Below are 27,726 nucleotides of genomic sequence, written 5' to 3' on the forward strand. Positions count from 1 at the left end.
AATATCTGAGACACCAACCTGGATTTGTTGAATCCTGGGTGTATCTTGGCTAAGCCTGCCCATGTCACTCATATTCTTTCCAAGCCACTGTCCCACCCTGCCCAGGCCACACCTCAGACTGTGTGTCCTACGTTGTGTGGTTCTGAGGATTAATGAGGTTGGTTTTTGAAGCTTTACAGTGGAGGGGGTACACTCAATTTAGTGGAAATTTCTGCCAGCGGGTGACTGAGCTGTTACTGTAGGTGGAAAAGCCGGACCCGCACATCACTAACAGACGCCACTCGCATGGCAAAAAATGGAAATTATATCACACAGGCCTCCGTGCAATTGTGTTAATTTTGTTTAAAAATACATACACGGTTAATTTTGCAGAATTCAATGCGATTGTACTAGGTGCAGCACAACTGCGCAGTACGACCACAAAGACGCTGGAATTCTGGAGAAAAAGTGCTGCATTGTTGTATGTGGGGGGGATGGACATGGTAATTGGGCTTGATTAGGGGTTTTTTAGGGAAATTAGAGATTTCATGGGTGTGACACTGACATTGATCACCACACCTTTGGAAAACCAGGCAGGCAGTTTTGAGCCAGGCAGCCCTTTCGAAAACTGGGATGTCTTGGTCAAAACCAGACAGGTGGCAACCCTAGGCTTGATATTGCTCACTGCAATAAAGGTCTGCAAAGTATAGGGCAGAATAGGGACTATGCAGAATAGTCTATGCAGAATGCATTTCTGTGTTCATTGACGGGGACTACAAGGTTTGCTCTCTTGAGTGCACAGCCCTGCCCCTCTGCATTACACCCCCTCGCCTGGTCTCCACTGTGGGAAAAGGCGGCAACCCTATGCAGCACTTGCAGTGGTGTAACTACCAGGGGTGCAGGGGATGCAATTGCACCAATTCCCCCTGCTCCCTCTCCATGCCCGCCAGAGATCGCACCGCGGGAGGTAATAAGAACACGCGTCTATCGCGTCTAGAGGGGGGGACTGCTGTGAGTAAACCCTGTGAATGCTCAATAAACACTTTGTTTTGTTGTTTTCAAGAACCTTCTGGCGTCCAATTCTATTATTTAATCACACAGCACAAGTGAGGTGTAGTTTCACAACACCATTCCTTCACCCTTTCATGTAGCAAAGACCCATCCTGTGGAGAGAGGGTCAAATGTAACCGGTGCTCTACCTTTTTCCTTGGTTTAGCCTAGACGGGGTTACATGGGGGAAACAATTTTTAATTTGCACGTGTAATTAGTCCATGTGACCCCTGTAATTCATCCGTTTGCAGTGTTCTTTATATCTCCTTCATATAAAAGCAACTTGTCCTTTAGTATTACTGTGCCTTTAACTCTCATCCTCTTGTGTGCACCGCCAACTGCTTTCAATAAAGTTTGTTGACAAAAAAAAGCCTCCCAGTACACAGGTCCCTTGATTTGTGCATAGTAGGAAGCAGAGAGACGGAAGAGAGAAGCCGGCAGATGCAGAGCACATCAGTAAGTCTGTTATCCCTCCAACCCCCTCTGTGCGCTTCCCTGTGATTATACAGCAATGTTTGTATTTAAAGGATAAGTAAACCTTTAAAAGAAGTCAATGTAAAATTGAAGTGCCATTCCAAGCAGTGACTTAACTAGATATTGCTGGGCCCCACAGCAAATTATTTTTCAGGCCCTCAAAATGAGGTTGACTTGTTTTACATATATTTATTGAAATTGTATATGAATTAGGGTCTCATGGGGGCCCTATACCTCCTGGGCCCCCGGCAGCCGCAGGGTCTGCTTCTCTCTGTAGTTACAGCCCTGCTTCCAAGCAATTTACATTCATTATTTGTTTTTTTTTAAATTCCATTGGGGACATGAAAAAGAGTAGCCTAATAATACACTGGGGACGGTGCGGTGGTCAGAATACCCATGAGCCTTAGGTTCATGGCACACACAGATTCTCTGGGCATTTTTCTGCTTTCCCAGACTTAAAACGTGATGTTGAAATGCCTACAATCACCCCAAAAAGCAGCGATAATCTTGTCTGGAATGCCATTCCCTGTTTTTTTAGGTGTCGTTAGACCAGTGGGTCTTCAGTTGGTGATCACTGTACCCAGCGATGTCACAAACAAACCTTTTCTAGTCATTTCCATTATTGTTGTTAAGGACCAGTAACAGCAAAAGGATTTTTTTAAAAATTCGTTAGTATGCTACGAAAAAAAGACACCAACACATATTAAACTTTAAAGTCGCTAAGTCTTTATTATGAAATAACTTACAGAAACTCCGCTACCGCTCCTCTTCAGAAAAGGCGATCCATCATGCGGCGCTCCATTCCTCCTCCCTGCCTTCCTTATAGGAAATAGTCAGGAAGGAGAAATGAGCACCGCACGATGGATTGACGCCCTGTCGCCGTTTCTGAATATGAGCGCAGGCGCAGTTTCGGTAAGTTATTTCTTAATAAAGACTTAGCGATTTTAAAGTTTAATATGTGTTGGTGTCTTATTTTTGTACCATACCAACAAATTTTCTGGTCCTTTAATCGAGTCAAACACTTTCCATTTCTTTCCTTTTACTGCAATGAAGAAACGTTTGCCATGGCAGTGCAACATACCAGGGGGAAGACCCTGATGCCCTTATTTTACATTACAAAAAGTCATGGTATGATCTGGGCACCCCTGTATTAGAACGTCTAATTTTTTTTTTTTTAAGAAAATGTCTTTATTTTTTTAAAGGAAATATTTGCTTCCAGTCTTTATTGTGTCTAAACTATGGAATGGAATAAACTATTCTGTTTTATTACGAAAAGATTAAGGGGCAGATTTATATAATAATAAATAGAAACTCACCCATGTTCTATTTATTCCTATGGGATTTTTTTAGAATTGTATTTATCAATGGGTGAAAGTTCGAACTCACAATTTCATAAATACCGTTCTGAAACCCCCATGGCAATGAATTGAATATAGAATTTTTATTTATTAAGCTCTTCATTCACATTTTGATATATCAAATCACAAATCAAAAATTTTCTCTAAAAATTTGTGTTTTTTTTTTATATCTATAAAACTCTTCTCGTCAATGGGAGCTGCACTGATCCTATTGGACCTTTTTTTTTTTTTTTAGCCGTTAGGACTTTTAGAGGTTTGATTTTTTTTTTCGCTAGTAATTGTCCGAGAAGCTCAGATTTTTTAGAGGTTTTCATATTTTTCATGATTTTGATCATTTAATTCTTTTTTCGTTCATGCTTTTTATTTGGATCTTACAATAGATTACATGTAGGGATGCACTGAATCCAGGATTCGGTTCGGGATTCGGCCAGGATTCGGCCTTTTTCAGCAGGATTCAGATTAGACTGAATCCTTCTTCCCAGCCGAACCGAATCCTAATTTGCATATGCAAATTAGGGGCGTGGAGGAAAATTGAGTGGCTTTTTGTCACAAAACAAGGAAGTAAAAAATGTTTTCCCCTTCCCACCCCTAATTTGCAAATGCAAATTAGGATTCGGTTCGGTATTCAGCCGGATCTTTTGTGAAGGATTCGGGGGTTCGGCCGAATCCAAAATAGTGGATTCGGTACATCCCTAATTACATGACATTCACGTAGAAGTCAAGGGAAGATGCAGTTTTTCTGTTTGACAAGAATTCGAAATTTAGCTTGTTGAAAATGAAGGATAGAATGTGATTTCACTGCATTCTATTTTTGGTATTTTTACGTGGTGACGTTTTCAAGATTTAAATTTTTTAATAAAACAGTGTACATTCCAGACATTTAAGTATTTGATGTTTGCCAATATTTTTTAAATTTGAAAAAAAAAAACACTTGAGAATATTTGAATTAATTTTTTTGGTAAATATGCCTGTAATGGTTGCTTTGTAAAACTTGCACCAATTTTTTTTATAGGCCAAACTGGCAAATTATATATGATCTTTTAGTCAAGGAAGACGTAAATTCCGACGTGCATTATACTTGGTACATTAGTAACATTATATTTCCCATCGGTCTGAAACTGTTATTGTGTTATCAATAATAAGACCCCAAATTGGCTACAGCTAGGTCACATGACTATGGAGCATGTATAGGGTGGCCATGGAGAAACCAAAGAAATGTATATGACTGCAAGTAGTTTCTAGACAGGTAGAATTAGCACTCGCTATTTGTTATAGAGAGAACAAAGAAAGTACTTGCTTACATTGAAATGTCATTGTTATCAAGGCTTTAGCCATAGGTGGGATGCTGGGAGCTGTAGTGAACAGAATAATGAGTCCTTTGTGCTTGTGTCAACATTGTCCTACAAGGGGCCCCTGGTCATACTGGGGGCTCAGCACACCCCCTAAAATTGACACTGTTCACAAATCATTTGTCAATTCTCTGTGTTTTCCTGCTGCACGAGGACTTTTTAATTCCTTGCAACAAGCTAACGCCTCTTCAATAATTATAGAGAATTTTACCGTAATCAGACAAAATGCTCCAAGAATTTTAGAATCAAATGAGATTTCAGTTAGGGCAGAGACACACGCTGCGATTCGGGGAGATTAGTCGCCTGGCGACAAATCTCCTCTTCTTTGGGGCGACTAATCTCCCCAAACTGCCTTCCCGCAGGCTAGAATGGAAATTGCCGGGATTGCACTCGGAGTGCTTCGTTTTCCGAAGTCAGCTGATCTCCAATTTTCATTCTAGCCGGCGGGAAGGCAGTTCAGGGAGATTTTGTCGCCCTGAAGAGGAGATTTGACACCGGGTGACTAATCTCCGCGTGTCTCTGCCCTTATATAACTGTACAGAAACCAAAAGCCTTGCCTTCTCTTTTCCACTGTAATGATTTAATATATGATTTTATGAGATAGTAGGGTTCACTTACGTCCAAAATTGCAGTTGTGGTCCCCTTGATTTCCCTGCAGTCAGTTGCATATAAAACTACTTTTATTGAAGGTACTTGGGGCAAAATACACTCCTTGCACTTCTATATAGTTGCACTCTGTGCCACTCAGTTCTTACTGCCTTCCATTGCTTCCTATATTGGCGCAGGTAATGGATCCAGGGTCACCTTTGTGCCTAGTGTCTTAGGTGCAGCACACTTGCCGCTAAAAATTCGGCACAGATGTCACTCGCGTCCCAAACTCTGGAACTAATGTCAGCTGGACTTACGTGCACTTTGGTCTGATTTGTTACAAAATGCATGCACATTTGTGTTAATTCTGGCAAATCTGACCCAATTGTGTTAGGCGCAGCTGCGTCAAGAACTTCACCCCTCTTGCGACCACAATGATGCTGGAATTCTGGGAAGAACCACTGAATTGTGGGACATAACATGGCGATTGCACTTGATTTTGCACTTCACTCACTGCACATGCAGATTTATATGAACCCTAATATATATTAGTAAAAAAATACAAACAAAATAAATAAGTTATTTTTTTAAGAAACAAAAGCAGCATTCCTTTTGGACAATAAAAAAAAAATCTGAAAAAATAATTATAAAATAATTATATATAACATAGTTATTCAATTACTACAGGTATGGGATCCGTTATCCGGAAACCCGATATCCAGAAAGCTCTGAATTACAGAAATGGCTGTCTCCCATAGACTCCATTTTATCCAAATAATCCAAATTTTTAAAAATGATTTCCTTTTTCTCTGTAATAATAAAACAGTAGCTTGTACCTGATCCCAACTAAGATATAATTAATCCTTATTGGAAGCAAAACCAGCCTATTGGGTTTATTTAATATTTGTGATTTTCTAGTAGACTATTTGGCTTATTTATCATCTCAGTATTTTCTGCTACAAACTCAGATCTAATCCACTCTGGTTTTCTTCGCTTATATATTATTACATTTTCCCGAAACTTTGCTTTGTGGGAAAAAAATCCAATTTTCACGATTTTTTCCGATATTTCATCCAGTTTTCGGATTTTTTACCCGAAAACTTCGGGGTATTGCACGAAACCCAGCGCACATCAAAAAAATCATTGGTACTTCTCTCATTGACTTATATGCAACCTCGACATGTCTGAGATACCAGATTTTCTAATTCGGACTTCCATCCTCGAGGTTTAATGAATTCCTAAAAATTTGTGGTATTTTAAAAGTCCAATTTTATATAAAAAAAAATCACAAATTTTTTGGGATTTTTGCATTCGGAGTTTAGTAAATAACCCCCTAAAGGTACAAAGATCCAAATTACGGTAAGATCTGACCATTCTGGATAACAGGCCCCTACCTGTATATGGTTATATTAGTTATATAATTAGTTATAGTTAGTTATAAAATATACAGAATTCTATTTTATGTATACTGCCATTTTTTATGTATTTCAAAAGAAATTTTGCATGTGTATTTTTCCTTTTTTTGTTTTGTTTGTAATATGTATTTTATTTTTATTTTATTTTTTCCATTTTGCAGCCTGTACTGAGCCAAGTGGAAGTTCCTATAAGTCATCATATATCCTATATCTGAATCATATATTACACAAATCTCTATAAATATAAAAATTCCTGCTGCCATTAAAAGGACATTGTGACATTACTGAGCCATGACTGATTGCCGTTGTCAATTACAAAAAAATGGGGAAAAAGACGAGGAAGCGAATGTGGGATTACCTGTGCAACCGCCAAACCTGTCCCTACAGCAACCGAAGAAGCGCAAACTAGTTCTACATTTCGATTTGAATAATACCATCCTGGTCTCTGATGCTTCTACTGGCCAAGGGCCCAGAGCTGCTCTAAACTCTTACCTGAGCACCGTTACATGGGGACAGATCAGTGAAACAGGTAAGAAAAAATGATGCTAAACTCATTTTATTATCATATAAGGGTATGTGCATGTGAGATATAAAATGACTAAGGGGACCTTTTATTAAACCTCAAATTTATCTGCTCGAGTTTTCAAAGGAGAAGCAAAACCCCTACCCTACATAGACCCCTCCTCCCCCCAGCCTAGCTGCTACCCTGGGCAAATGCCCCTAAGTCTTTACTTAAAGGGCACCTATCACAGCCAAAATCAAACACATATTAACAATCTGACCAGTACAAGCTAAACACGTTTAATCAAACTACATATATAGTTTTTTGAAAAAACTGCAGGTTTTAAAAAAATCCCTTACTTTGTCAAATGGGTTCTTTCACTGAGGGAGGCCATACTGTGACTATAACAGAGACTCTAATATGCAAATTTCAGGAGCATGCTCAGATTGTAACACTGTTTTGAGTATTCTACCCAGAATGCCTTGTTTTAGTAAACTCCTCCACTAGAAGTATCAGGAGATTTCCCTATCTTGTCCCCTGCTGGTAAAGTCATTATGCAAATGAAGGGCACACAGTAACTTCCAGCAGGTGGCAGCACTACTGAACAGCAGCTAACACACAGGTTTGGCTGATTTGAAAATAGCTTAGAAGGGTTGATAAGCAACAGGGAATTTCAACTGAGCATGTGCGAGATTTCAGAGCTACAGTTGGCTGGGAAGATATAGGTAGGAGGAGCCAGTGAAATCCAAGATGGCTGCCTCAGCTAGAACTGCAGGGGAGATAGGGGAGATCTTGCAGAAGGAATAGTGAGCTGATCATTTACATTATACAAACAATTCTAACTGTTTTAAAAATCGGATTTCTTGAACTTTCACATAGTGTATTTACTTAGTAAATGATTTTGGCCATGATTGGTGCCCTTTAAATCTTTACCCCTCGGTGCAGATTCTGTCCAGCGGAGTTCACGGGCACCATCTTCTTCTCTTCGGGAAGTAAGTGCCGTATCGGTACATGCGCAGTTGGAGCAATTTTCTGTTTCGTGACAACTGTGCATGTGCCAAAACTCACGGAATTGCAGAATCGCCGGGAGAAGACCAGAAGATTACCGAAGCGGCTGAAGATGGCGTCCGTGAACTCCGCTGGACAGAATCTGCACCGAGGGGTAAGTAAAGACGTAGGGGGAATTTCCCCTAGGGTAACAGCTAGGCTGCGGGGAGAGGAGGGAGCGGGGGTCTATGTAGGGTAGGGGGTAGGGTTTTTTTAACTTTAGGGTTTGCTTCACCTTTAAAGGGAAAAACTCACATTTTTGTACTGAAAAAAAAACCTAAAATTGTTGGAGATTTATTATACCCGAAAGCTTCTAAAAATCCTAAAATACTTGATCTCAAACCTATCATGGTCATGTAGAAGTCAAAGGCAGATGTCCCTGAAGTTGTTGACGTGATCCGCGCCGGATATCCAATAAAGACTGGGTTTTTGTCCGATAATCCAATAAAGTCAAGTTTTTGTAGCGTCAATTTTATGATTCAAACCGACTCTTGATTTTTTGCAACGTATTTTTGCTCTGACTTTTTCGAGAATAATTATTAAAAAATGAGTTGCATTTGTGGATGGGAGTTTGGTAGGCCTTTTTTTAATTAAAAAATTAGATTCATTTGAGTTTTAGTAAATAACCCCCTAAATGTGTGCAAAAATAACCAAATAGATCTAGCTGATCTCCATTATTTTTTTGTCTTTTTAAAATGAACATTTTTATTTGGTTAAATATTGAATCCCCCACAAAAAGATTTAATTAAACTGATTCATTTTTTTTTTTTCACAATCTCTGTTTTTTTTCTTGATCGCATGCATATTTACAGGAAAAAAATCTATAATAGGAAAGCTTGATCGTGGGGAAAAAAACTTGAATGTCCAACATACATCTCCTATATTCTATAAAAGGTTAATAGGTTTTAGTTGGTGAATTTTTCCTTTAACAATTTTTGAAAGATTGATTGTGAAGAAAGAATTGATTGTTAGTTCAAGGAAAAATTGCGATTAGAAAATGTAAATTAGAAAAATTGCGGATTGCACAAGGAAAAACCTTGATCCCAAATTTTAAAATTAAATTTACCCCTTGAAATTCGAACAAATCTATATGTTGTCAAAAATGCTGCAATTTAGCCCAAATTCTGAAATTGCAAGCCTAAATTGTAGGATCCCTCTTCATCTATTCATCTCTTCATCTATTATATCTGTTATTGGCTGCTTTGTATATAATCCTGTATGTTTAATCTTTTTGTACATCGCTGCCGAATATGTTGGCGATTTATAAATATGTATTTTTATTATTATTATTATTACTACTACTATTAATAATATAAAGCCTTTATTTTAAAAAATATATAATATGCTGTAAAATCATTTTAACAGATCCACCAATTACAGTATAGACTGTGTGGATTTTAAGCCCTGGTTATGCTCTTTTAAGAGGGTGCTTTTGTAGATACCATTCGAAATTCCCAAGAAAGGTAAAGGCAATACACACACAGCGCAAGAGAAAGGTCAGACACTCCACAAACACAATGGCAGAATATACAGTAGATTAAGACACCTTTATTACATATATGGGTGTAACGCCATGAAGTGTAAATGTTTTATTTCTATTTAAAGGCTTTACCTATTTGTCCAGTGCCAGCAAATAAAATGTTTCTTGGCAGCAGAAGCCGTCTTACTTAAAGGGAAACTCCACAGTAATAACTTAAGCTTTTTGAAAAGTAAACATAATTTCAAGCAACTTTGCAATATACACCAATTATAAAATATGCAGACTTTTCATGATTTTTAAAGGTATGAAAAACAGTTCCCTAAGCCTAGCCCCTTGCTCTCCTGCTGATCTGTCTGACTACTTTGCTGAGCTGGCTGACTACTGTTACTTTTTTTTATCAACAGCCATCTGTCCTTAGCATAAACTCTCCAAACCTCACAATTCCCTGCACACATTATTTCAATAAGGAAAGGAACAGATCACAGTGCAATGCATTGTGGGTTATGTAGTTCCTGCATGCTGTCTGTAAGCTGTAGAGAAGTTATTACAATTTGTAACATCAGTGTTTAGTCCCTCCTTCCCTGCCAGGATTTCAAATGATGCAGAAAGAGAAGAACTGTTAAACAGCTGGATTTCAGCATAGAAAATGGCATTTATTCATGCTTTTTGAAGAAACCGGTAACTGTGATGGGTATATATAAGATGCACACAGATTTGGATTGGGGGCCTAGGGCCCACCTCCTGGGTCCTCCACATCCTTTGCCCAAACCCACCTCCACACCTTTGAGCCTAATTCTGTGGGCGCAATCGGAACTGCTCCGCCCCAACAACAAATTCCCTGGGCCCCCACCCCATCCGCAACCGCCCCCCTGCTGCAACCCCATTTTCAGGCAGTAAGCGGATCTGGGTCATCGGGTTTTTTCCTGGTGTCCCATCTGCCCAATCTTACCCGGAGCACACAAAATTGTGCATTGCCCATGATTTTATGTCCATCGCTGGTCAACCATGATTTTGTGGGGTGGGTCCAATTTTTTATTTTTTTTAAATTAATAATCGGAAACGGCTGTAGCACAAGTGACTTTTTGAGGTGCTTTAAATACTGCTTTTTTTTAGTAGCCCGACTAGTGCACAAAGCAGACCTCCCATTAATTTTATTGTATGTCACCTGACTAGCACTCTTCTATGCTCCTTAGACAATAGATTCAAACAAAGTAGGTGGAGACAGGGGAGGTGAAGAAGTGAGTGACAGCTTGGGGGGGGAGGCATCAGCCACAACGAAACAACAGTGGGGGAGGTTTTGGGTTCAACTGTACTGGGAGCAGGACTTCTGGCTTGGACAATTTTTGATCTGGTATTTATCCAAATCTGAATGGATTCAGTGCCTTCCTAGTTGGCTCATGTTTTTGTGATACTTATTTAATTCTCCGTGTTTTCCAATGGTGGATTAATGATATGTGGGGCCCAGGGCCGCCATCAGGGGGGTACAAGTGTTTTGGGCCCAGGCATGAAGGGGAGCCCGGCAGTGCTGAACTTTTCAAAAGAACCGGACCCCCCTTGACAGTGCCAAAGCCATACCGCCTCCTTCCGAAGTCCTGAACAGCCGAAATGCGGAAGTGCCGAAAAAGCCAAACAGCCGAAGTCCCGAAGCGGCAAATAGACTGAAGCCACGAAAATAGCTGAAGTTCCGAAGCGGCGAAAAGTCTCGAAAATAGCAGAAATTAAAGTCCTGCAGCGCTGAAAAGACCCAATTCACAAAAGAGGCGAAGTTGAAGTCCTTAAGCCACGAGTTCAATTCCTTTGAACAACAATGTTTTTTTAATCCCCTGGCAACCAATGTATTATTTTAATACTCTATAGGCCCCTGCCACCAATGTTTTTAAAAAAAATATTCTTTGGGGCCCCAATTTTTTTTGTAACTTGTAAGGGGGCCCTGGCACCAATGCTTTTTTAAAAAAAAAAATTTATGGTGGGCCCTGGTGCCAATATATTTTTTTAACTTATAGGGGGCCCTGGTCTTTTTATAACTTGTGTGTGGGGGGGTTACCTTTTTTTTTAGCGCTGATGTCTGTGTGATATTTTAACTGTGGAGTAGGTTGGATCTGGGGTGGGGCTTGGGTGGGCAGGGGCCCAGGGGGCCCCCAAAATTCTGTTGTAAGGGGCACCCGTGATTTCTATTGGTGGCCCTGGTGGGGCCCCCAGGCCACATCTACATAGAACCCCCACCACCACATTTAAGCTACTCCTGGGTCCAGGCATGTGTATATCTGAGCTTTCTACACTGGGTCCGGTTCAGCACCTAGCCTGCCGTCTCCCAACAGGTGCATCAAACCAGCCCCGATAAAGGAAATAAAAATAATAAAAGACAATAGAAATAATAATTGAAAATAAAGCTAGATGTGCCCCTGGTCGCACTGGGCAGGAAGACAGTCCATTAATCTGTCCCTGGTTTTCTCCTGGTAACTAAAACTCTGATGAATTTGTTTCAGGTGAATGGACCTGGCTGAGCGACAGTGTTTCAGTGACGGCTCCATGCAACAATGCAGTCAACTATTTTACACAGTTTGGTCGTAATACACAATTCACCGACTCCACAATGGGGAAGAGATTTAAAGAGATCTTCAACTGTCACATGCAGATGCTGGAGTGGCAAGGAGAAGCAAACACAACGTTCACGCAAAAAGAAGAGGACGGAACAGTCTATCACTGGATCCTCCCTTCCTTCTTCCACCTGTTAGAGAGTCTGTATGAGCAAGGGCGGGAGTTTTCTGTGATATTACGGACCTTTGGCGTTGACCTTCCGCTTGTATTGCCGGCAATTCACTCTGCATTAATGGGAGGGCATCCCTATTTCCCTCAGCTGAGCAAAGTGCCAGTAAGTTGAAAGACTGAAATGCAAAGTTCTTAGTTATATGGCGGTTTTGTGAGTTTAGTGAGACCATTATAAAAGCAGTGATTTATAATATTTAACTGTGTGAGTTGCTGCTTTTTGGGTGAGCAAGTTTCCCAAAGCACAAGCAGTCCATACACGTAGCATTTCTGCACACAAATAAGGAATATTAAGGATTACCAGACACTTAGCATGATATTCCATAGATACAATGGAGTATTTAAAAAATTGGGTTTTTCATAATCTGGTTGGCCCTTGATTTGCTCTCAGGAGCTGCAGCCCTGCTTAAAATTATAATGTATGATATGGGTAACCTCAGTTTACATGATTTGTGTCCAACCGAGGGGTAGGGATAAATACTTGTACTTCGCTGTGATGGAAAAGGTGGACAGCTGTCTTTGCATTTCCTACATGTGCCCAGTACTAGAGATGGGTGAATTTGACCCGTTTCGTTTTGCCAAAAATTCGCCGGCAGTGAAATGTCGCAGACGCCCATTAATGTCTATGGGCGTCAATTTTTTTGACGCGCGTCTTTTTTTTTTATTTATTTTTTTTTTTTACGCACGACGCCATACAAGTCTATGGGCATCATTTTTTCGGCAAAACGAGCCAAAAAAAATGTGCCTATCCCTATCCAGTACAATTAATCCTTAAAATTACTACTTAATAGATACATCAAAGGTCAGGGCTCAAACTAGGGTAGGCAGAAGAGGCTGAAATTGCTGTATTTGCTGTAGAAACACTACTATAGTTTATATAAATAAGCTGCTGTGTAGCAATGGGGGCAGCCATTCAAAGGAGAAAAGGCTCAGGTTACACAGCAGATAAGCTCTGTAGAACATAATGATATCTGTTATCCATTATTTATCCAGTGCCATATAGACTTTTTTCAGTTTCCACCATTGCTACTCAGCAGCTTGTTTATATGAACTATAGTAGTGTTTCTGAAGCAAACACATCAGTTGTAAGTGAAGGGCAACACTACATTAAATTTTCATTACTTTAAAACACTTTCATTTTTTGGTGTTTCTGTTCCTTTAAGTGTGCCATTTAATAGGGCACTATACAGTCACTGGGCCTTTAATCATGGGAGTCACTGGGTTTTTTAATGCTGTGAGTCACTGTGCCTTTTAATACTGGGAGTCACTGTGCCTTTTAATACTGGGAGTCACTGGGTTTTTTTAATGCTGGGAGTCACCGGGCCTTTTGATGCAGGGAGTCACCGGGCCTTTTGATGCAGGGAGTCACCGGGCCTTTTAATGCAGGTAGTCACTGGGCTTTTTAATGCTGGGAGGCACTGGGCCTTTTAATGCTGGGAGGCACTGGACCTTTTAATGCTGGGAGGCACTGGGCCTTTTAATGCTGGGAGGCACTGGGCCTTTTAATGCTGGGGGGCACTGGGCCTTTTAATGCTGGGAGGCACTGGGCCTTTTAATGCTGGGAGTCACCTGGCCTTTTAATGCAGGTAGTCACTGGGCCTTTTAATGCTGGGAGGCACTGGGCCTTTTAATGCTGGGAGGCACTGGGCCTTTTAATGCTGGGAGTCACTGGGCCTTTTAATGCTGGGAGTCGCCGTGCCTTTTAATGCTGGGAGTCACTGGGCCTTTTAATGCTGGGAGTCACTGGGCCTTTTAATGCTGGGAGTCACTGGGCCTTTTAATGCTTGGAGTCACCGTGCCTTTTAATGCTGGGAGTCACTGGGCCTTTTAATGCTGGGAGTCACTGGGCCTTTTAATGCTTGGAGTCGCCGTGCCTTTTAATGCTGGGAGTCACTGGGCCTTTTAATGCTGGGAGTCACTGGGCATTTTAATGCTGGGAGTCACTGGGCCTTTTAATGCTGGGAGTCACTGGGCCTTTTAATGCTGGGAGTCACTGGGCCTTTTAATGCTGGGAGTCACTGGGCCTTTTAATGCTGGGAGTCACTGGGCCTTTTAATGCTGGGAGTCACTGACTGCATTAGGACAAAAAAAGTCGCCATAAGAACAGGCATTGACTTTAATGCATTTGGACAAAAAAGTCGAAATTAAAAAAAACGCCCATTGACTTTAATGCATTTGGAGAAAAAAAGTCACCATAAGTAAAAACGCCCATCGACATTAATGAGTTTGGAGAAAAAACGCCCATTGACTTTAATGCATTTGGACAAAAAAGTCGCCATAAAAAAATGCCCATTGACAATGCATTTGGAGAAAAAACGGGCATTGACTTTAATGCATTTGGAGAAAAAAAAGTCGCCATAAGAAAAAACCCCATTGACTTTAATGCATTAGGACAAAAAAGTCACCATGAGAAAAAATGTCCTTTGACTTTAATGCATTTGGAGAAAAAACGCCCATTAACTTTAATGCATTAGGACAAAAAAGTCACCATAAGGAAAAACGCCAATTGACTTTAATACATTTGGAGAAAAAACGCCCATTAACTTTAATGCATTAGGACAAAAAATCGCCATAAGGAAAAACACCAATTGACTTTAATTCATTTGGAGAAAAAACGCCCATTGACTTTAATGCATTAGGACAAAAAAGTCGCCATAAGAAAAAACGCCCTTTGACTTAAATGCATCTGGAGAAAAAAGTCGCCATAAGAAAAACAGGCATTGACTTTAATGCATTTGGAGCAAAGTAAATTGTAGCGAGCGTAAAATTTGTCGCACGATAACTTCAGTGCTTATTGTGAAATGTCACCGTTTCGCAAACTTTTCACAGTTTTGCAAATTTTTCACTAAACTAATGTAGATTGAAGGAAATGTAAACCTGGGAAGCAGAGCAGCATCACAAGACTTTCCTCTGCTCACTAATTCAATTTTCTACCAAATGTGTCTGATATGGTAAAGGTATGTATGTAGTGTAATTAGCAGAGCATATAGAGCATAATTTGGCTTTTTTGCTAAAATGAATCTACTTTTAATTAAAATAAAGATGCGTGTGCCATTCATCATATTCATTGATTTCACTTCTCTAGTTGAAGGTGGATCTGACCCCAGGAAAGATTCGCTGCAGCGCAAGGGAGGTGGTGATGACCTGGGGCTCCGACCGTATCTCCACCAAGGAAAAGAAGGAGAGTATATATGAATACTTCAACACTATTACTGGAATAGGAGGGATTCAAGATCACTTTGATTGGTAAGGAGCAGGGTGGAGTTATAAAGCAATATCAGACTCAGCACTTGTTTGAACCCAGGATAATCCCATTCAGGCAAAGCACATTGTTTTGTACTCACAAAGGCTTCTGGGATACGGGAGCAGATAGGAAGGATCACACCCAAACTGGGCAGAAAGGATTATGAATGAAATGTTTGTCTCTCTGTAATACTTCTCTCAAAGGTTTATGGCTAAACTGCTTAGTATTTCCTTAAAGGGGCAATATCAACTTATGTTTCACAGGTGGGCGAGAAATCATTTCTCTGGCGATGGTGGGAAACCATTTTGGATTGAGCCCAATGACCGAGACGTTCATCATATATTTATAGATGACAACATAAGGCTAAATGAAGATGATACTATCGTCAATTGTCAGGTATGGCTCCCAGAATATATTATGTCACTGTTACTATAGGCACCATCTCTCCCTACTATACCTGCTATCCCACAGTCACACTCCCTTCCCAGAGACTATTATCCACTGTTACTATAGGCACCATCTCTCCCTACTATACCTGCTATCCCACAGTCACACTCCCTTCCCAGAGACTATTATCCCACTGTTACTATAGGCACCATCTCTCCCTACTATACCTGCTATCCCACAGTCACTCTCCCTTCCCAGAGACTATTATCCACTGTTACTATAGACACCATCTCTCCCTACTATACCTGCTATCCCACAGTCACACTCCCTTCCCAGAGACTATTATCCCACTGTTACTATAGACACCATCTCTCCCTACTATACCTGCTATCCCACAGTCACACTCCCTTCCCAGAGACTATTATCCACTGTTACTATAGACACCATCTCTCCCTACTATACCTGCTATCCCACAGTCACACTCCCTTCCCAGAGACTATTATCCACTGTTACTATAGGCACCATCTCTCCCTACTATACCTGCTATCCCACAGTCACACTCCCTTCCCAGAGACTATTATCCACTGTTACTATAGGCACCATCTCTCACTACTATACCTGCTATCCCACAGTCACACTCCCTTCCCAGAGACTATTATCCACTGTTACTATAGACACCATCTCTCCCTAATATAACTGCTATCCCACAGTCACACTCCCTTCCCAGAGACTATTATCCCACTGTTACTATAGGCACCATCTCTCCCTACTATACCGGCTATCCCACAGTCACACTCCCTTCCCAGAGACTATTATCCACTGTTACTATAGACACCATCTCTCCCTACTATACCGGCTATCCCACAGTCACACTCCCTTCCCAGAGACTATTATCCACTGTTACTATAGGCACCATCTCTCCCTACTATACCTGCTATCCCACAGTCACACTCCCTTCCCAGAGACTATTATCCCACTGTTACTATAGACACCATCTCTCCCTACTATACCTGCTATCCCACAGTCACACTCCCTTCCCAGAGACTATTATCCACTGTTACTATAGGCACCATCTCTCCCTACTATACCTGCTATCCCACAGTCACACTCCCTTCCCAGAGACTATTATCCCACTGTTACTATAGACACCATCTCTCCCTACTATACCTGCTATCCCACAGTCACACTCCCTTCCCAGAGACTATTATCCACTGTTACTATAGGCACCATCTCTCCCTACTATACCTGTTATCCCACAGTCACACTCCCTTCCCAGAGACTATTATCCACTGTTACTATAGACACCATCTCCCCCTACTATACCTTCTATCCCACAGTCACACTCCCTTCCCATAGACTATTATCCCACTGTTACTATAGGTACCATCTCTCCCTACTATACCTGCTATCCCACAGTCACACTCCCTTCCCAGAGACTATTATCCACTGTTACTATAGGCACCATCTCTCCCTACTATACCTGCTATCCCACAGTCACACTCCCTTCCCAGAGACTATTATCCACTGTTACTATAGACACCATCTCTCCCTACTATACCTGCTATCCCACAGTCACACTCCCTTCCCAGAGACTATTATCCACTGTTACTATAGGCACCATCTCTCCCTACTATACCTGCTATCCCACAGTCACACTCCCTTCCCAGAGACTATTATCCCACTGTTACTATAGGCACCATCTCTCCCTACTATACCTGCTATCCCACAGTCACACTCCCTTCCCAGAGACTATTATCCCCACTGTTACTATAGGCACCATCTCTCCCTACTATACCTGCTATCCCACATTCACACTCCCTTCCCAGAGACTATTATCCACTGTTACTATAGGCACCATCTCTCCCTACTATACCTGCTATCCCACAGTCACACTCCCTTCCCAGAGACTATTATCCACTGTTACTATAGGCACCATCTCTCCCTACTATACCTGCTATCCCACAGTCACACTCCCTTCCCAGAGACTATTATCCCACTGTTACTATAGGCACCATCTCTCCCTACTATACCTGCTATCCCACAGTCACACTCCCTTCCCAGAGACTATTATCCCACTGTTACTATAGGCACCATCTCTCCCTACTATACCTGCTATCCCACAGTCACACTCCCTTCCCAGAGACTATTATCCCCACTGTTACTATAGGCACCATCTCTCCCTACTATACCTGCTATCCCACATTCACACTCCCTTCCCAGAGACTATTATCCCACTGTTACTATAGGCACCATCTCTCCCTACTATACCTGCTATCCCACAGCCAAAGTCCCTTCCCAGAGACTATTATCCACTGTTACTATAGGCACCATCTCTCCCTACTATACCTGCTATCCCACAGTCACACTCCCTTCCCAGAGACTATTATCCACTGTTACTATAGACACCATCTCTCCCTACTATACCTGCTATCCCACAGTCACACTCCCTTCCCAGAGACTATTATCCCACTGTTACTATAGGCACCATCTCTCCCTACTATACCTGCTATCCCACAGTCACACTCCCTTCCCAGAGACTATTATCCCCACTGTTACTATAGGCACCATCTCTCCCTACTATACCTGCTATCCCACAGTCACACTCCCTTCCCAGAGACTATTATCCCCACTGTTACTATAGGCACCATCTCTCAAGACTCAAAAAGACAGAACTGATTCACTTCTTCCTTTCTCATACTTTCCAGGTGTTCAATAATCCACAACACAGATCCAAATCCAGGAAGGTTTCCACCTCTGAGCTGTATGACATCTGCTTGGTGCAGAACGACCTTCTCCGGGCGATTGCAGAAAAGGATTATTTTCTCGATTGTATCAGAGTTTGTGAAGAGAACTATGACCGTTATGTGGCCAACTTCCCGCTCCAGCCGACGCACGAGTCCCAGATGTGAAGTTGATTAATACAGTAGTTGTGCACTTAGCTGGGAAGTACGTTAATGCTGCGGTGTCCTTTTACATTACACTTACTCAGGGAGCCTAGTGATGGCATTAATGGGAGACTGTAGCTATAGTTTTGCTTGCACTTTGTCTTATTCTATTTAGGATTTTTTCATTTGAAAAAAAATGTATGTAGCTTGATAGAATTTAATTTTTAAACAGAAAAATAGAATTTTTTTGGACGCGACAGATTTTTCGCCGGCAAATAGTTGCCGCAGTTTTGCGAATGAATTTGCTTTTGGCAAAATGCAGAAATTTGCCACAAATTCATATCTGGCAAATGTATAAGCTAGTGATGTGTGGGTCGGGATTTCCCAGACCTGCACCGACCCTAATCTGCCCTCCCTTGGCCTGCGGCCGCCCACATCTGACTTCCACCTTACTTTTATAGACCCGCCCTGCAGATGACATCACAAAAGGGGCGGAGCAAGAAGGTGCAGCATCTATAAAAGACGAAGTAGGAAGCCGACTTTCGACGGCAGCGGGCGGGGAGAGCTCAATCCGCACCCACGAGGAAAAGTGCGAGGTCAGCCCAAACCCGTGGGTATCGGTCCGGCCCACACATCACTATGTTCACTATTATTCGCCCATCGCTATTCATTATTTATTTTTTCTAGTTTTTGAATTGTTTACCTTCTTCTTCTGACTCTTTCCAGCTTTCAAATGGGGGTCACTGACTGGCCCATCTAAGGCCACAAATGTATTGTTATTGCTTTTTATTACTCATCTTTCTATTCAGGCCTCTACTATTCATATTCCAGTCTCTTATTCAAATTAATGCATGGTTGCCAAGGTAATTTGGACCCTAGCAACCAGACTACAGAAACTGCAAACTGGAGAGCTGCTAAATAAAAAGCTAAATAACTCAAAAACCACGAATAATAAAACATGAAAACTAGTTGCAAATTATCTCAGAATATTACTCTCTACATCATACTAAAAGTTAATTTAAAGGTGAACAACACTTTTAAGGAAATGGTTGCTAAGGTCATTTGGACCCTAGCAATCAGATGGCTGAAAATGCAAACTGGAGAGCTGCTGAATAAAAAGCTAAATAAATCAAAAACCATAAATGATAAAAAATGAAAAACCAATTGCAAATTGTCTCAGAATATCACTCTCTACGTTCATTTAAAGGTGCAAAGGTAATGACACAATGGGCAAAACCAGAACATGGCTGAACACCCCTTGACGTGTTATAGACATGTAATTAGACATGGCTTATGATCAAAGACAGTTTAGCTTTTGCTGCTTGAGCCTGATGCTCCTTGAATCACCCGCCATGCCTAGGACCCCACCCAGGGGCGTAACTATAGAGGAAGCAGACCCTGCGGCTGCAGGGGGGCCCAGGAGGTATAGGGGCCCCATGAGGCCCTAATTCATATACAATTTCAATAAATATTGGAGAAACAAGTCAACCTCTAGACATTTTGGGGGCCTGAAAAATAATTTGCTGTGGGGCCCAGTAATATCTAGTTACGCCACTGACCCCACCTTCAACATATGCCACATTCTGCACCCTGGCATGCTGGGTAAACTGGGCTCATTTATAAACAGCTCAGAGCAGTGATGCTGGCAGAGAGTAGCACTTTAATTTTTCTCTATATACATGAACCTGTACATGTAGATCTAATTGCTAGGGATGGGCGAATTTCTCCCGTTTCGATTCGCCTAAAAATGTGCGAATTTCCCGGAAAAATCGTGAAATCGGAAAGTTCCTGAAAAAAACGTAAAATTTGAACGGTTTCATGAAAAAATCGTGAAAATCAGACGTTTTCATGCAAAAATCGTGAAATTAGGATTCCACTCAAAAATCGTGAAATGTGAAGGTTTTCACAATAAAATCGTGAAAATCAACGTTTCACTCAAAAAACGTAAAATGTAAAGGATTTCACTCAAAAATCATGACATTTGAAGGATTTCACTCAAAAATCGTGAAATTTGAAGGTTTTCACAAAAAAATCGTTAAAATTGTAATTTTCACGAAAAATTTGTGAAAATCGGAAATTAATGCCGGCGAATTTTCACGGGAGATTTGCAAATTTATTCGCTGGCGGCGAAACAAGGAAATTCACGGCAAATTAGTGCCAGGCGAAATTATTCGCCCATCACTGCTAATTGCAACTTCTAAACCCTCACTCTTAAAATTCTCTCTCTCCTTGAGTAGGAAGGCGTCAGAAGATGCCTCCTGCACCAGTCATTTCAGCTTTCGCTCTTCTACTTTCTAAGGTTTATTATTATTTATTATACATTCATGTATATTTATTTATTATACATTCGTGATATTAGCAGTATAAAAACTGATCCTTTATCTATTTATAAATCCCATCCCATATAATCCTGTGACTCCTTCAGTTTGTAGCATTGAGCTCGGAAGTGTCAAAGCCTTCTGCATTAGTAATTTAACTTTTGCTGTCCTGCTCGCTCAGGATACACATTCTTGATAATGGCATTAAAAAACCGCTAATATCATTACATCAAAAATAAAAAAATGAATGCAAATTCATTTTTTCAAAACTTTGAGAAATGTTTACATTGCAGTTGTCCTATTTAAAACTGAAGATTTATTTTTTTTTACCCCCCCCCCCACCCATAAAGTTCTAACACTCCTGCAGTGGAAGTATTGAGCTGGGAAGTATCAGGAGATGCCTCTTGCTCAGCAAGCTAAGCTTTTGTTGTTCTGCCCTCCGGTTACTCATTCATGATACTGGCAGTATAAAACTGCTAATATCAAATCTAAAAAAAAACCAAAACAAATGCAAATTGTAAAAATGCACTCTGAGCATTTTTTTACATTACTATATGGAAGGGTATGTGTCCCCTTTGAAACTTGAATTCAATTGTGGTTTTTCAACAAGAAAATATTGTTCATTTTTAAATTAATTTTTAGTATGATAGAGTGATAATCTAAGACAATTTACAGTTGGTTTTTGTTTTTTATTATTTGAGTTATTTAGCTTTTTATTCAGCAACTCTCCAGATTGCAGTTTCAGCAATATGGTTGCTAGGGGCCAAATTCCCCTAGCAACCATGCATTGATTTGAATAAGAGGCTGGAATATGAATAGGAGAGGCCTGAATAGGAAGAGGAGTAATAAAAAGTCACAATAACAATAAATGTGTAGCCTTACAGAGCGTTTTTTAGATGGGGTCAGTGACCCCTATGGAAAGATTCAGAAGAAGAAGGCAAATAATTCATAAAAAATGAAGCCATTCTATAACATACTAAGGGTAGGACTACAACAAAACGCCGGCGGAAAATTGCATGCAACGGAAATAAGGTAAGTGAATGCATTGTCGGATGGTGTCGCAGCGTCTGCATCCGACAGTCGTGTCGCGTCGCATCAACGCTCCGACCTCATCTGACATTTCCATTACTTACCTTATTTCCGTCGCATGCAATTTCCTGCCGGCGTTTTGTTGCAGCGCGTCGGATTGCCCCGAAAACGTCCATGTAGTCCTATCCTTTAAGTTAGCTTTAAGATGAGCAACCCCTTTAAAAAGAAAAAAAATATCACTCTTTTTATAATAAGAGAATCCCTTTAAATTCACAGTGGGGACAAAATGATGATAATTGAACATTTAGGGGCCCATTTACTTAGCTCGAGTGAAGGAATAGAGGAAAAAAAACTTCGAACTTCGAATGTTTCTTTTGGCTACTTCGTCTTCGACTTTGAATTGAACGTTTCGAACTAAAAATCGTTCGACTATTCGACCATTTGATATTCGATGTACTGTCTCTTTAAAAAAAACTTCGACCCCCTAGTTCACCACCTAAAACCTACCGATGTCAATGTTAGCCTATGGGGAAGGTCCCCATAGGCTTTGCTAGCTTTTTTTGGTCGAAGAAAAATCGTTCAATCAATGGATTAAAATCCTTCGAATCGAACGATTTTATCGAATTTAATCGATTTTTGCGGTAAATCCTTCGACTTCGATATTCGAAGTCGAAGGATTTCAATTCGGCAGTCAAATATCGAGGGTTAATTAACCCTCGATATTCGACCTTAAGTAAATTTGCCCCTTAGTGCTCCATTAAAGTGGCTGACTAGGGACTTTAATTCTTAGCACTGTTAAGGGTAAGGCCACACTGGGCGTTTTGGGGAGATTTGGTCACCTGGCGACTAATCGCCTCGTCGTTGCGGCGACCAAGCTCCCCAAACGCCTTCCCTCAATCAGCGCTGGCTAAAATGAAAAAACGCTGGCGCTAATCACACACGGCGGTTCGTTTTCCGCTTCGGGCGACTTCGGAAAACGAAAATCTCCCCAAAACACCCAGTGTGGCCTTACCCTAATATTACGGGTTTGTTGAGTTAATCCATAGAGAGTCATCCAGTACTTGAAGGCAGCTTAGAGGCCCGGCAGGGGGTTGTTCTACCAATGTATTGAGCCAGGAGAGAAATGTGTGAGTTCTCTGATCTGTCTTGTGTTGTAGAACAAGCAGGAGCTGCACCTTTATTCAAGTGATGGGTGAAGAGGTGGGTGATATTTTATTGATTGTGAAGACCGAGACATTGGGATCAAGGTCAGTTTATTATACAGGTATGGGACCTATTATCCAGAATGCTCAGGACCTGGGGTTTGCCGGATAACAGATCTTTCTGTATAGTTGGGATCAAGTACAAGCTACTGTTTTATTATTACAGAGAAAAAGGAAATCATTTTTAAAAATGTTGATTATTTGGATGAAATGGATTCTATGGGAGATGCAGGGCTTTCTAGATAACGGGTTTCCGGATCCCATACCTGTACAAAAATGAACAGTACTGTAAAACTAGCTCTATTTTACTTTATTTTAGCAACACTGGATTTCTAATGAAAGTTACTGAAACCTGTTTATTTAGAGATAATAAATTTGTATCTCCTCTTTTTTTATTTGTGGTTTTTGAAATATTTATTCATTTATTTATTTTTTGCAAGTCGCGATTCTTCTAACTTGAAGTTTCAACTGCATACCTCCCGACATTTTGGAATGAAAAAGAGAGACAAAAAAGTTTGCGCGCTAAGCTCACTGAAAATGGTTGACCACGCCCATTTTTGTGACCACACCCCCTAATTACCATGTTAATTTTACAAAATTTGGCAGGTTATGAAAGTTTGAACATTTTTTTCAGTTATTACAGTTTTGCTAATGAAGGTGATGTGAGTCTAACTTCTCCCAAGGGTCCTGTCATCTTATATTGTTACAATTACTTGTTTGCTTATCTCGAAATTATTACAAAAGTATCTCATGAAGCTGTGGCTAATCTGGGCTCTCTGCCAAAAACCAATTAAGTTTGAAACGTTGTTTCTTTTTCTGGCTGTTCAGTGCAGAGAAAAACAGGACTTTCCAGTACAAACGAGGGACTGCGAGTTAAGCTATCAAAAGAGGGACTGTCCCTCGAAAAACAGGACAGTCGGGAGGTCTGAAACTACTTCGGGCTGACCATGCGAGTCCTGGTTGAGCTCTTCTTCCTGCTCTCCCCACCCGCCACCTTACACTCCCGACTTCCTTTTTAATAGACTCGCACCTGATTGCCCTCCCCTTTTGTTATGTCACCTGCAGGTTTTACCCGACCCGCGCATCACTACCGATGACTAGGGTTTAGTTAGAAAATCAGAACGGAAAATCAAAGGGAGAAGGGCTAAAAAAGTAATTTTAGGTTACAATTCAAAATAGCAACAAGAATCTGAAGCCTCACACTCGATATGTTTTTGTTGGGGGTTGGTGACCCCCAACAAACGGATTTTATTTTTAGACTCAGATAGGAAGTAGCAATAGGAATACGTCACTGTCCAAAATGGCCTCACAGCCTAGGGTGTATTTATAGAGGTGTCCGGTGCATAACTATAACTCTCAGTAAGGTGTACATGGAGAAACCCAGATCAGCAACTCGTATTGTCACCCACTACTGCATCTGACCTGCAACTGTCACTTTCATAGCTTAAAGTAGGGTCAGACTGGGCTGGCGGGACACCGAGAAAAAACCTAGTGGAACTCGGGAACCCAGACCTGCACCTTGATGAAGACTCTGACCTCACCCAGTCACGCCCATTAAGGGCAGAAGTTAAAGTAATGAGAAGGGGAGAGTTGTGGTTCGGGTACTGCCTGGGGGCCCCCTGAGGGGGTGTGGGGGCTCCTGAGGTGGCAGCCCTGGACCCCCAGTCTGACCATGACATAGAGACCTATGAACCCACAGCAATTCCTGAATCCTGCAACCTGCAAAATACCCTCTTTACCAAAATCAGTGCAAAGCAATTCAGCTGCGAGGACATGCAAATTAAAGGGCACACATCACAGGTACATTGTGTCCCCCACCAGGCTAATAGCCCACACTTCAACTGTGGGGAAAACAATACTATTTGCCAAAAACTGCTTGGAAATGGACAATCCCATATGGGGACCCTCAGCCTTAAGGTGGCCATACACGGGCCGATAAAAGCTGCCGACATACCGAGTCTGCAGCTTATTGGCCCGTGTATGGGCCCCCGACGGGCTTCCCCGATCGATATCTGGCCGAAAGTCGGCCAGATGTCAATCGGACGGGAATAAAAATCCAGTCAGATCGCGGCCGTATCTGTTCGTTGATGCAGTCCCGCGATCCGACCGCCCGTTAGCCATCGTTGGGCCCTAGGGCCCATGATCGGATCAGCCCGATATTGCCCACCTCAAGCTGGGCATATCAGTGAGAGATCCGCTCGTTTGGCGACATGTAGAGCCACCTGTAGAGATCTCACTGATTTACTGTATGTGCATGCATGTGTTGTCACTCGGGTGCAAATAAGACTTAAGTAAGTAAATAAGACTCATTAACCAATAATGGACAGGAGCTCCCAGTGTGGGTGGCTGCCATGGGCATTTTCATGCAAATATAGTATTGTTTCCCCCAACTGGGGTTCAGACCCTATTAGCCGTATTAGTGATGTGCAGGTTGAGCACCCTCATACCTCCCAACTGTCCTGTTTTGAGCGGGACAGTCGCACATTTGACAGCTCAACCCGCAGTTCCGGATTTGTACTGATATTTCCAGAGTTTGATCTGCTGCACTGAACAGCCAGAAAAAGATACAAAGTTTCTAACTTAATTGGCTCTTGGCAGAGAGCCCAGAACACATACTTAAGATACAGTTTTAGATAAGATAAGAACGAAGACTCACAGCTTAAAGGGCAATTCACCTTCATTAGCAAAACTGTAATAACATATAAAAACCATAGAAATGTTTTCAAACTTTCATAACCTGCCAAATTTTGTAAAATGGACATGGTAATTAGGGGGTGTGGCCACCAAACTGGTTGTGGTCAAAAAATTTGCGTGGCAAATCTTTTTGTCCCTCTGTCTGTTTCCAAAATGTTGGGAGGTATGCAACCCTAACCCGCCATGGCCTCCCACTTATACGGATCCACAGGACCAGTGAAAATTAGTTATAAAAAAATATCTTTTATTTATACAAAGTTAAACATTTATATTTGCATCTCCATCCCCCCTACACGTTTTGCACCCACCTAGGGTGCTTAATCATGGGTTCTGAGCCCACAATCAGATCAGCCCGATATCACCAACCTTGAAGACGATTTCACCAAACGAGCACTTTTCTATGTGTATGGCGATCTTAAAGGGCATGTAAAGTCTAAAATAGAATAAGGCTAGAAATGCTGTATTTCGTATACTAAATATAAACATGAACTTACTGCGCCACAAGTCTAATCAAACAAATGATTTATGCTTTCAAAGTTGGCTACAGGGGGTCACCATCTTGTAACTTTGTTATACATCTTTTGCAAGACTAAGACTGTGCACATGCTCAGTGTGGTCTGGGCTGCTTAGGGATCGTCATAAACAAAGCTGCTTGAGTTCTGCATGGCTGGGAAGTAAGGCGGGGGCTCCCCCTGCTGTTCATAAGTATGATTGTTTCCCTGCAGAGCAGTTAGGGATCATCTGACAATTCCTATCCACAGCAGTAAATGAAGGGAGAATTTCACTGCATACAGTCAGGTTTCTTATAAAAACTGTACACATTTTTTAATTAAAGTATATTGGAGATAGGTTTCTTTTTCATTAAAGAAAGTAGAAATTGGATTATAATTTTTTTGCCTTTACATGCCCTTTAAGGCAACTGCATCTGTCCATTAACCCTTGAGTCAGCCCTTCTAGTCAGAGCAATCATGTCTGTTTCCACTGATATGATTAAACACAGATATGTAGATAAATAGCGGCGCATGAGCTATTATACCTGCATCATATATTACAGTACAATGTGGATAGATTCCATTACAGAGCAGGTGCCAGGAACAAATCACAATAGCCCAGCACTTTTCCATCAGCCGCTCTTTCTCCCACTTGATGTTTTTACAGGACTGACGGATTCTTTCATCGGCAGGAAGATAAAGCGGCGCTATTGTAGCTCACAGAATTAATGGCCGTTATGTCTTATCGACGGATCGTGCGCAAGTTTTACAGCCGTTTGCAACGAGCTTATCAAAACTGTTTCGATGGAAAGGTCAGAGAGAAATCAATAGCGATGTCATTTAACAGAAGCAGCAGAAATGGGCCGTACCCACCAGGGATAAAATCACACATCACATAAAAACTCATCGCTTTTAAAACTGTAACCTCTAGTAAAGAATCTAGTTATTGTCATGGCTTCATGTGCTGCCTGTGAGCACTGGCTTAGGGGTTGTCAACTGTGTATTTATAGACCCATGCCCGACCCACCCTGCTATGCAAGTCTATAAAAACACTCACCGGAGACAGAAGCCGGCACAGTAAGATCACGGGCAGGGAGACCCAGCAGCCCAACAATCGTGTGAGTAAGTCGGCCCAATCCCGCCTGATACCCGGGTCCCACAGGTTTCGGACCAGCCTGCACATCACTACTTAGGGGCACTTGCCTTGAGCCCTATCCTCACAAATGGCATCATACGTGTTACATGGTGTTGACTGGAGTAGCTTCTGATTCACTTGGCTCAATCAGTTGTGACTATAGACACAACCTTCTAAGGATCCATATGTTATTAAAGGGGAACTATTGCGAAAATGAAAATTTAATATAAGCATCCTCATACTAAAATAAGAAGCTTTCTAAATACAATCAATTAAAAATTCAGTACCGTTTCTGAAATAATCAAGTTTATGTTCACTATTCCTCTCTCTATG

The 27,726-nt window shown here is 41.4% G+C and overlaps 1 protein-coding gene across 2 annotated transcripts; it reads left to right on the top strand.

The window, feature by feature from the left end:
• Window positions 1-1,372: 1,372 nt before the first annotated feature.
• LOC108714686 lies at window positions 1,373-27,574 on the top strand. Of its 2 annotated transcripts, XM_041590863.1 has the most exons (7): window positions 1,373-1,485; window positions 6,375-6,742; window positions 11,729-12,114; window positions 15,094-15,254; window positions 15,516-15,648; window positions 18,345-18,585; window positions 26,926-27,574. In XM_041590863.1, exons 2-6 carry the CDS (start codon window positions 6,505-6,507, stop codon window positions 18,546-18,548), a joined length of 1,122 nt encoding a protein of 373 aa, XP_041446797.1. In that variant the 5' UTR covers window positions 1,373-1,485; window positions 6,375-6,504; the 3' UTR covers window positions 18,549-18,585; window positions 26,926-27,574. The 2 variants fall into 2 exon arrangements, with proteins under 2 accessions (XP_041446797.1, XP_018114606.1); XM_018259117.2 differs by lacking the exon at window positions 26,926-27,574 and having other exon boundaries at window positions 18,345-18,774.
• Window positions 27,575-27,726: the final 152 nt, after the last annotated feature.

Source organism: Xenopus laevis, chromosome 4L (genome assembly GCF_017654675.1).
Source record: "Xenopus laevis strain J_2021 chromosome 4L, Xenopus_laevis_v10.1, whole genome shotgun sequence".
NCBI lineage: Eukaryota > Metazoa > Chordata > Amphibia > Anura > Pipidae > Xenopus > Xenopus laevis.